This window comes from Protopterus annectens, chromosome 8.part0 (genome assembly GCF_019279795.1).
Source record: "Protopterus annectens isolate FY-2018-M chromosome 8.part0, PAN1.0, whole genome shotgun sequence".
Lineage (NCBI taxonomy): Eukaryota > Metazoa > Chordata > Ceratodontiformes > Protopteridae > Protopterus > Protopterus annectens.
Genome location: NC_056741.1, coordinates 381,121,581 through 381,133,408, shown reverse-complemented (window position 1 = coordinate 381,133,408; position 11,828 = coordinate 381,121,581). Strand labels below are relative to the sequence as shown.

General features: G+C 38.8%; 1 protein-coding gene across 5 annotated transcripts in view; it reads right to left on the bottom strand.

The window, feature by feature from the left end:
* Positions 1-734: 734 nt before the first annotated feature.
* The window catches only part of STYK1 (serine/threonine/tyrosine kinase 1), a 486,977-nt gene continuing 475,883 nt past the window's right edge, over positions 735-11,828 (bottom strand). For all 5 annotated transcript variants that reach the window (XM_044079884.1, XM_044079883.1, XM_044079881.1 and 2 more), the window contains one exon: positions 735-4,333. In XM_044079884.1, the coding sequence (XP_043935819.1) occupies positions 4,129-4,333 (205 nt within the window). In that variant the 3' untranslated portion in view covers positions 735-4,128. The remainder of the gene's footprint in view (positions 4,334-11,828) is intronic.

Here is an 11,828-nt window from a genome sequence, read left to right as displayed (position 1 = left end):
AATTAGGCAAGTAATCTCAGAAACTGGGTAATGTGCCAGAGGAGAGGCAGTCACCTAATTTTATAATAATCTGTACCCCCAATAATTTAGCTACAAATTCATAAGGTGCCTATTAATTGTCTTTCTGTGCAGGGAGGTGCTAATGAATCATTTACTTTTATACTGACATCAGTCAGAAGAGTAAACTGCTTCTCATTTCTTTTGAAAATAAAATTCAGAGACTACAGCTTGTCAGTGTGAATAACTGTGGGCCAACAAGAAGTGTCAGTCTACATGTTAACGAAGGTTACAGATGGCAATACCAAAATTAGCATGGCAGTTTAAAAATGCAGAGGAATTCTTTGTTCAGAAAAGTCAAAGTTATGGTTTCTGGAAAGGAACAAACCAACAGAGGTCTAAAAGGGGCAAATCATAAGGTCTACGGTCAACAAGTAGGCCTACACTACCTACAAAAGAAAATGGATAACATAAAAACAGGTTCCTATGTATTACATGTTCATTATGGGATTGGAAAGAGGTAACAGAATGTTGTTGTTGTGTTGTTGTGTCTTTCAGCTTTTAATTTAATCACCAAAGGGGATGCCACAGCGGAACTCCGGTCCGCTAATGATTGGCAGTAGATTTTTACGTGCCGAGTTGCCAGCCCTGACGCACAACCTTCAACGAAGGTATGCCCATTCACGCATGTCTCCACACAGAAGACACTTTAGCTGAGAATCAAACAGGACAACGTCTTACTGTGTAACACAATATTTGTTTAATTTATTGATATCTTTTCTATCAGCAGCTTAGAGCTTAACAATTTAACACCCTTACAGGTATAAAGGAGAATGGAGAGAGCAAAACTGCTGTCAGCACACAAAATATTTCCAGGCATGTTATTGTCTAGTTTATCTACTTTCAGACATGAAATGAAGCTTACCTGCTTATACTGAAAGAAAATCAGCAGTGAAACTGGCAGGGAGACCTCCTTTGTTTCAGTACTACTCCACAAACTTTGGTTAAAGCTGAATGCATATGACCTAGTGACAGCTTATTTGCGTTTGTCTGCATTCTTTTGGCTCTCCGGTCTATACTGGTGTGTTCTAATCTAAAGCGGGTCTTCTTCAGTTTATCAAACTAAAATATGACTGAAATTGAAAACAATGAGATGGCATTATGGAAACGGCACAAGATTGAACATTCACAAACCCAAAACTCAAGACACCAAAGAACCAACTGCAGATGCTACAGAATTTTTTTGGATCCTCATAGGTCTTGAATGGAGATTGCGGTACAGTGAGGATCGTGAAATTCACCCTTTTACCCACTGTAGTGTGATCTTGGAGTTGGTATATATAATTTGCAGGGGGTGTGGGGGGGCACAGCCCTCTACATGGTGGGTGCAGGAAGGCTTGCCCCCCCCCCCTGCAAAATTATAGAAAAAGGTTGTTTTGAAGCTAAACAGAATACTGTGTTCATCATTTCACTGGAACAATTATCATCTGGAAAGTGCTCCATGTTTGCTGCAGAAGTTGCTGTAAATCACAGTGTAGTTTAAAGGGACAGGCATGTATTTCTCCTGTAATGGACTGAATGTGTTTGTTTTGATCTTGTAAGTTTTGCTTTTGTGAACATTCGTTGTTCTGCAGTTTTGATTTTGCTGTCTCGATCTTTTCAGTTTCAGTCATATGTTAATTCGATAAAGTGACATAGACTGCCTAACGCATATAGCAGGCTGCTTGCAGTCTAACATGTCAAATAAAAAAAATCTTTGCTGAGTACAGGTTACATCATGGAACCAAGTTTATTGCACTTAGAAGAAGTGTGCCAAAAATATGGACTGCAACATGTCTAGAGCTTGAATAAAATCATGCCTGAATGAATTACAGGAGTATTCCTTCTCACTTGGCATCAATGTAGTCAACTATATAGTTTCAGACATCTTCTGCTTTAGTACCATGCTTTAATTAAAACAGTTAAGGCTTTCCTACTTCTAATTATCTAGAAAGAAGATCATTGGAAGAGATATGTGGCAGAATATGGAAAGGAGAAAGAGGCAGTATGTGGCATGTAAGGAGAAATCACATGGGAAACTTTTATTTCTTAGAAAATTTTTCATATGGATTTTTGGAAAATGCTGCAAGGTCATATGAAGGTTAGATGTAAACAATGCTATACATATGAGCTAATTCTGCAATAGTCTCTCATTAGATTGTTTCTTGACTAAAGTGTATGGAAGTATCTTTTCTGTTGCATCTAAATATGGATTAAGTTGTTACTTTAGTAATTAAATTAGTACTGTTTGTTTTCTTTTATTTTTGATGCTGGAAAGTGTAGTTGATTGCGTCCAGGTGTGGGGTGTAGTGGGGTATAGGGAATTTTAGTTGCAGTTTGAAACTATTTGTAGGCATGATGTTATAGCTGGCCTGCTCTGTAGTGCAGAGAAATAAAACCCTGATTGTGCTCCTAGATTACCTGAATTTGTATAGCAGCTGGGCCATCAGAGGAGCAGACAGGAAGAGATAGGAAATGGGTGTTTATGTCTCTCCCATTCTGGAGGAAGGCTGCTGCGGTTCCTGGCTGGCTATTATGTTAAGGCAAAAGGCCTATGACACAGGAAGTAGAAGACCAGTTTCATGAAGGGCATGTGATGTGGCTAACCAAGCCAGATTGTAGCCCTTGTCCATGCATGTGTTGAATAGAAGATGATATGTATTCCCTAGGTGATGTGGGTGCACACATAATGACTTGGGGGAGGGGTTAGTGACTGCAGCCAGACTCTCCTCGTGGCTGCTTAGCTGATGTCCATGTCACTGAGCATTATTATTCATTTTGGGCAAGAAGACTCCAGTTACTTTTACCTCAGAAGGGAACAAATGGGCACAGAACTGTTGCCCCAGTGGGAAAAAAATTTTTGGCTGTGACACTGGCTTGATGGTCAGCAGGCAATGGACAAAACAATACACATAGGAAAAAATGTTAGCCTATACTAATGACATGCAACTCACCTATTAGAAAGTACCCCTCTAGCCATTGTGCAATGTGCTGTAACAATTTCCTGATCAGGATACCAGACAGTAACCTACAATGTTATTGCACATTTGTCTTATATTTTTTGTATACAGTGAAAATCAGTTTTAGAAATACTGCACAGTATAATGATTTCATTTTGTGGAAGATACAGTTTGCTGTCAGCTAAGAAAGATTTGCAACTGCATTGCAGAACTTCAGAAACAGAAATGAAAACCCATAAAACCTTCATTTCACTATAGAAGCAGTTTTATAACAGAGAAGACTGGGCCTTGGGTACAGCAGAAAGGAAGGAGTCTCTGTGTATGCCTAGCATGAAAGCCAAGAACCTGAATGCTTCATTTTCATGTTATCTGCAAACTGTGGTTTTTAAGAAGGTAGGAATAATACTGGTACACATGAAAACTATCTCAGCAGCATAGGTAACCATGTTCCACTTTATAAAGGCACACCTGTATGTACAACTGCCCCCCACACACAAAATGTATTACAAACATTAAAGTGAGTAGCAGAAGGTGCAAAGCAGAACCACCAAATTACAAAAGTGATACAAGGCGCAGTGAATAGAAGACAGGACTCTGGCAACTTGCAGGGTGATCGCACTATGATTGCAGTCAAGAAGAAACATAAATAGAAAATTTTTCTGCATTTGTAATGATATCTGAATAATACAGCTACGTGTATGGAATGTCCCACAGGAGTTATACAGCAACTCTTGATGTTCAAAGCCTTTAATGCAGGAGTTAACTTTAAAGGGATTCTTAATTCTTTTTTTACTGTTGAGTCCATATCTTTATGGCAAGTATTTGATCTATAATGATGACTTGGTGGTGTAACTTTAGGACAACTGTTTGTTTCCAGTTCAGGCAGTTGAACTCATTGGCACTGCTAAGTAATTTGAAGGAAGATCATCTTATGGATGCAGAGGAAAACTAGATGTAAGCAGGTTATTTATTGATTGTACAGAGTTCCCTTTAGCTTCCTACAGGCAGATTGTAATGTTCCACTGGAGAGACAAAAACAGATTGTGTTTCCAATTAAGGATGTTGTTTTTTTTTTTCCTTCTTTCTCTGTGTCCCTGAGTTCTAAGAGGGCTCCCACCAGTTCTTTCTAGGTTCACAGTATAGTGAAGTTGTCCATCAAAAAAGATTCTTCAAGTCCAGCTACCTGAGCATACAGTTCTGGTACAACTTCTTCTGGAACTTGCAAAACGATTTTGTCATTGGCATTCTTTTTGCCCGCTTCTAGACGTTTCTTCAGATCTGGATAGGTTGGTCTGTCAGTTTCCCTCCACTCCCAGCATGATTTCATTATGTTGTACCTGAATTAAGAAACAAGCATGATGTTAGAAAAACAAACATTATAGTAGATCTACACATATACATGTGAGTATGTATATATACATATATATATATATATATATATATATATATATATATATATATATATATATATATATATATATGGGTCTATATTAAAAGACCAAAGAGGTGTTTCAGCGAACACCTCTTGGTCGACACGTAATGAGCGAACACACTAAAGCACGAAAGCTCAAAACAGCGATTTCTTTCCCTGGGAAAGAAATCGGTTGGCCATCCCCATGTGTTCGCCCCTTTCATCACTGTAGTGGGATCTTGGAGTTGGTATATTTAGTTAGGGGGTGTGGGGGGCACAGTCCCCCATGTTGGTGTGGGGGCAAAGCCCCCCACATTGTTATGTTTTAAAGTGTGTGTGTGTGTGTGTGTGTGTGTGTGTGTGTGTGTGTGTGTTTGTGCTAAAGAAACCGCTGTTTTGAGCATTCGCACTTTAGTGCGTTCGCTCATTACATGTCGACTAAGAGGTGTTCGCTGAAACACCTGTTCGATCTTTTAATATAGACACTATATATATATATATATATATATATATATATATATATATATATATATATATATATATATATATATATGTGCACACACACACACACACACACACACACACACACACACACACACACACACACACACACACGGGATATGTGGTTTTATTTGTGTGTGTGTGTATTTGTTTATTTCCGGTTAACTGTCACAAACCAGAGGAAGCAGGTACTAATGTCTCTTGTTTCATTTGCATTCTAGTTTAGCTGTAGCAAGAAGTTAGACGATAGTTAAAGCATGAGTAGCGTCTGAAGGACCACATAAGAGTAAATGTTGTTGTAAAGCCAGGAAATGTGTCAGACAGTACAGAGGTAGGGAATCCCCATGAATAATCCATAATTATTTGCAGAGCAATTTACAAGTGTATACTATTTTCATTAACTACCCAAGTATATCTTAATGTAATGTTTTGTATTTGTCCTGCTTGGCAGAGGTCAAAACTGAAGAGATCAGCATGGGTATGGCTGGGCAGAAATCACTAAACTAGTGTGGGTTGAACACAGTAAGGGACAGCTATAGGCACCTGGCATCATCTAATAGTAATGAGAGACTGGTGAATATCGGTGATTTAGGCAACATCAGGTCTGCTCAAACTTTTCATGTACTAGCAATCAATTCCAAAAGTATACCGCAACTTTCAACAAATATCTACATTCAAATGAGAGCCACCGTTGTACTTTTGTGCAGACCTAATACCAGGTAACTCCAAAGTTTTGAAAAAAATAGCGAACAGGGTTAAACATGGAAATAAAACATTTTATGTCTAGACTAAAAATGAAATAAGACCAAGAAAATGATGCTGACATTTGATAAAGGAAATATAAGATGAACAAGTGATATAAAAGGCATTTGTACTGAATCAATACCTCTGCTCAGAATTTACAATACATGAGAAGAAGAAGAGACTTAAACAAACACTAAAGCATCTGTTTACATAAGAAGGGTAATGATTACAATCCACATATAGACGAGGTGACTCTGAACAAACTTTTACAGCTCCAGATGGGCAAAGGCAATCTCCTGCTGGAATTTGTTCCTCATGTCTAGACTAAAAATTAAATAAGACCAAGAGAATGATGCTGACATTTGACAAAGGAAATATCAGATGGACAAGTGATATAAAAGGCATTTGCACCAAGTCAGTACCACTCCTCAGAATTTATAATACATAAGAAGAAGAAAGAGAGGTAAACAAACAATAAAGCATCTGTTTACAGAAAAAGGGTGATGATTACAATCCACACATAGAGAAGGCGACTCTGAGCAAACTCTTACTGCGCCAGATTGGCAAAGCCACTATCCTGCAGGGGTTTGTTCCTTAGTTAGGCAATAGTCAATAGTGAGGATGTGTTTTGTACAGCATTTCCCCATGAATGCTGGAGTTAGATCATGAGGGCAAAGCTCAAGTAGTCTGATAAAAGCTCAAGTGATAAAACTTTTCACAGCTCAAAACTTCACCATTGCTTATTCTTGTCCTGTTTTGTTAAATACTTTTTTGCTTATATTCTGCTTAAAATGATTTTACTTTTTGTATTTTTGCAGGGGAATGCACATTCAAATATAATTCCTTCTTGCAGAAACACATTTTCTGGCATGCACCATCATGAACAGATTTTAATTTTATAGTCATTCTATTTCCAGTTATTTTGTTTCTCTTTTTAGATACACTGTCATTATTTTTTCCATCGTGCTTACACAACTCCCACAATCATTTTTTTTTATTTATGCAATGTCATCTTTTTGGTCATATTTACATAGATTATATGTGCACCATTATTTTGTTTATTTCTAAAAAAATACTGTTGCAGGGTTGCAAATGTAATTTTCAGTGAAGTCAGTTTTGCTAGGTATATTTTAAGCTTGGTTTAAAAGAACTCTCCCAGATATATGGAAATCATTCTTTATCACTCCATTACACAAGGGAGGCAACAGCAATGAACCATCCAACTACAAACCTATTTATCCTCTCTCTCTGCTATCCAAACTCCTTGAAAAATCCATTCACAGACAGCTTATTAAGTACTTTTTAGATAATAACCTCCTAACCCCTACGCAGCATGGTTTCAGACCCCATCATAGTACATCTACTGCCCTACTGTCCTTTACTCAAACCTTTGCCGAAGCCATGGACAAAAATGTACTGGTTTCTTGTCTCTTTCTTGATCTTTCTAAAGCATTAGATACCATATCACGCTCCAAACTTCTCGATAAACTATCACAACTCATCTCCCTCTACTATTAAATGGTTCACTAGCTATCTCACTGATAGACAACAATCAGTAAGATGGCAGGCTACCTGCTCCCCTCACTTACCAATCCGAACTGAGGTGCCTCAAGGCTCGATTCTTGGGCCTCTATTCTTTAATATTTTCACAAACCAACTGCATACTTCCTGTATAGCATCCTCCCCGACACAATACACAGACGACTCCACCCTTATTACCTGTTCTGACAGTTTCTCTAACCTCCTCTCTACTACTCACCATAGCTTTCTATCTGTAGGTTCATAGGTGTTTACTAGGCTAATGACCACAAGGGCCTTTTTAAGCCTAGCCATGCATCCCAAATCTCTGACAAGTTCTGATACCCTTGATAAGTGTAAGCATGGGCCTGGGAGATGAACCATTTACACGTTACCTGTTTGTATTAGAAACATAGGTGCCAAACCAGGGATGAATTTTCAGTTTCCCATCCAATTGTCCAAGTTGCACTTGAATTGGGTTAGGGAGGAACTCTGCTTCCTATGGATGGGGAGCCTGTTCCATAGACGTGGTAGTCTCTGGGATACATACCTATCTCTCCAGCAGGTCCTATTTATATCACAGGCAAGGTTTAAATCTTTAGAACAGGTAATTCTGGCACTGTTTGTTTTGTGGCTATGCAGGAGGTCCATCAGAGTGGGGCCTGACGATGCCCTGTATGCCAGGCATAGATCTCCCTTCAGAAGCCTGTAAGATACAGAATACAGGGATAGGGCCTTGAGGTGGTCTGCAAAGGACATATTACTTATGCCCTATATTCTTTTAGTGAGGAACCTCTGTGGATATTCCAGTTGTTGGATATGCCTGGTTAGGTACATACCAAAGGGTTCATTGTACTCAATGATAGGTCTGATGAATGCCGAATACAGTGGAACAATGACTTCCTTGGACGTAGATGCCATACTTTTGTTTATAGGTTGCGAAACATAGAACGATTTCCTCACCACTGTAGACAGTAATGATCAAAGGCTAGATTACTATCTATGTGTGTGTCCCTAAGTCCCTGACTACTGGGTCAGCTCTAAGGGGTGTTTTGTCAAAATGATAGTTACCAGGGATGGATGCTTCCCAAAGGATACTATTATGCATTTCTTGGCATTTAGTTTTAGTCCATGGCTCTAACATCAGTTATTTGTCTGTGTCAGCCCCTCCTGGAGAAAATTTGTGTCATGTGAGTTTCAATGACAGCTCTTAACTGGCCTTGATTTCTGAGAAGTAAATTCCAAAAAGGAGTGTTCCAAAGACTGATCCCTGAGGAACTCCACTTGTAAGTGGCCTCTTTGTAGTGGTCGACTCCCCAATTCTAACTTCCTGGGTCTTGTCTGTGAGCCAGTTGGCTATCCACTGGGTGACATACGGGTTTGTATGTAACCTGTTGAATTTTTTGAATGCCTGGGTGGGGTATTGTGTCAAATGCCTTGGCCAGGTCAAGGTAGGCAGTGTGAATGATTTGCCCTCATCTATTGCTTTGGTGACCTTTTCAAATACGTCCACCAGGCTGACTAGGCATGATCTGCCCTTGACAAAACCAAACTGGGTTGGGTCCAGTGTCTGGAGGTTTACTATATCTCTGTTGATCATCTCCATGATAATTCTTTCCATGGTTTTACATATAAGACTAGTGAGACTTATGGGACTATAGTTTCCAGGGTCTGTAGATGGCCCACCTTTCTGCAGAGAAATGACTGTTGCCTTTCTGCATTCATGAGGCATAAAGCCTGTTTGGAGACTACAGTTAAATAGTAGAAAAATGGCTAACCAACAACCAGTTCTAAATCCCAAAAAACAAAGCCACTGCTCTTTTTTTCCAAAAACCCTCTCTAACCTCAAAACAACCTTTACCATTTCTTCTCTAGACAATACCATCATACAACCTGATCCACATACTAAACTTCTTGGTGCCATTATCAATGAACAATTAAAATTTGATACCCATATTAAGCATTGTATCAAAAAGACCAATGAAAAACTCAGCCTTCTCTAAATACCTAGCAGACTTTAGGCAGAAAGATGCTCAGGCCTTCCTCCTTCCATATCTACTTTATGCCTACCCATCTTTTCACATCTAGAGTCTACCCTTTGGCTAAACTCTGTCAATCATACTATAGTGTTGCAAGATTTGCTAGCAACCAACCCTACAAATCTCATCACTATCATGCACTAAAACAACTCCAGTGGCTTGATTTCCCCAGCACCTGCTTCACTCCCAGCTACAAATGACTCATATTCTACTCTTAAAACCCCTTTCCTGTCGTGCACTATCCTCACTAATATCACATTATACCCCTCCCAGAACTCTCCGCAGCTCTGACCAGTTCCTTATGGATACCTATAAACCAAACAAAAACATTGGTAAAGTTCTTTACAAATATAGTATTTCCCATGCATGGAACAAACTCCCTCTTAACATCTGAATAATTTCTAACATAAATTTCTTTAAATCTGAACTTAAAACTTTTCTGCTAAATACCAATACCTGTTACTGCAATGATCCCACTTAAATCCCACTTTACCACCTTACTATCTCTCACACTTTTAACACCCACCTATTGCAAGTGTCCTCTCCCATTTACATCTATTTCTCTTTTTGTTGATTAAAAAAAATTCTAAATTCTGTACTGCATGTTATGCACATTATTGTAATGTTTATGTAAACTTCATTCTCGGGCCTTTTGCAAATTTCTAATGTTCTCATGTAAAGCACATTATTGTAATGCTTGCATAAAACTTCATTGTCAGATGTTTTTCTTTTTTGCAACTTTGTAATAACTGTGTGGAACTTTTCTTCTCGGGTCTCCACCAAAAAAGGGCCACTGGCTCAGTTGGACTAACCTGGTTATCAAATGACAAATAAATAAATAAATAAAATTGTGGTGTTGATAATTTAGGAACAGAAATTGTGTACTATTTTTTGTTGGCACGCAAGAGTCAGTCTCAGGCATTCATTGTGTGGATCTGTTTGGAAGTGTGCTGTTGGTCACAATGACATTTTTATTGTAGTACTCACTAGTAGGGCTTCTCCACATGTTGCTAAGTTATTTTTCCTTGAGCTTCTGGTACCAGAGGCACAGGACACTGAGGAGTGGAACACTAATTGCCATTTTCCATAGAAAATCATCATCATCTACCCTCCCCTTTCCCATTTTTCCCACATAAGGTCAGGTGACCTGTCAGTTGTCACCACCTCTCTTGATTCAGCATCACTTCCATACCTTCTTCAATGGTCATGCCTGCCTGTGGCATGTATTCTCTCACACAATCCATCCATCTTTATCCTTGACTTCTTTCTTTTCTTCTTGCCGTATTTTTGCCTCTCCCAAATCTTCTTCACTGCAGCACCTTCTGCTTACCTACACGTGCCTGAACAACTGAAATTTGTTCTCTTTGACCTTCTCTATAATTGGAGCTACTTTGGCTTCTGCTCTGATTTCATCATTTCTTAATCTATCCCACAGTGTGCATCCAACCACCTATCTCAGACTCTTCATCTCCAACATCTCTAGCTTCCTCATTTGCTCTGTCTTCATTGACCAGGTTACTATGACATACTGAAGCACTGACTGCGTATCTGCTTTCTACACCTTACTTTTTATCTTCTTTGGCATTCTTTTGTCATGTACTACCCCAACACTCTTTGGCAGTTGACTGCAGGCTCCTTAATTCTAATTTTTGACCTCCTCATTCACGCTTACCATCTACTTAGCCACCATGCTGCTCTGAGTACCCTTAGGAGTAATTTCTCTCCAAATTAAAACAGCGTCTTGATCATATCTGCTGTTACCTCATCTAAGCCTGCTGGTTTCCCCTGACTTTTCCATAGGAAGTCACTGCTGATGCAATTAAATATCACAGACAGTGATTCCTTTATTTGGGGAGATTTTTCCCTTCTTTGTGTTTGTGGGGTGGTATGTATAAGTTTGGGGGATATGCATCACAAAATTCTTACATATTCGTTTTTCATGCTAGTATGTTTTGAGCATTAATTTTTGGCATTGTGACATTCTGGGGTTTTGATATTTGAGTTTCCATAGTGGATTTCACCAGAATAATTTTTCTGAGTTTACTGATTCCAAACAGAAAGGACTGTTAAAGCCAGTCTGTATTGGTGTTTATATAAATGTAAAGATTTCCATTAGCAGTCAGCCTTCCTTATGTGTACTGGACAAAGGTTAGAAACTGATTATGGTGGCATATAAGTACAAATGCAATTAGTGTTACACAGAAGAAAAGTTTTTTTTCTGTGATCAGACTGGCTCAGCTGTGTTTTTACTAATCATTATACATTCCTGCCTCAGGTAACTATAAAGAACCCTGAGTGTTCCTCGGTTTAGTTTTTACTCTATTCAGTGACTGGGCTTTATTCTAGTAAGGTTATAGTCAAACAATAATGCACAACATGGGGGCTGCTCTCTCTCTCTTACTTTAGCTGTATTAGCTACTCCATTTTATGTAGTCAGGCCAGTCACATTTCATTGACAAGGAGTGTCTTACTGTGGTCATTAGTGTTTGCATTAATCAGTAGGTGGCTGTACTACACATGCATTTCATTAAGCTTAGGTGAAATAATATACATGAAAAAATAAGGTATCCAAATAACCTGCTAAGCTTTGAACAGTCCGGCCAACCTGCTAAGCTTTGA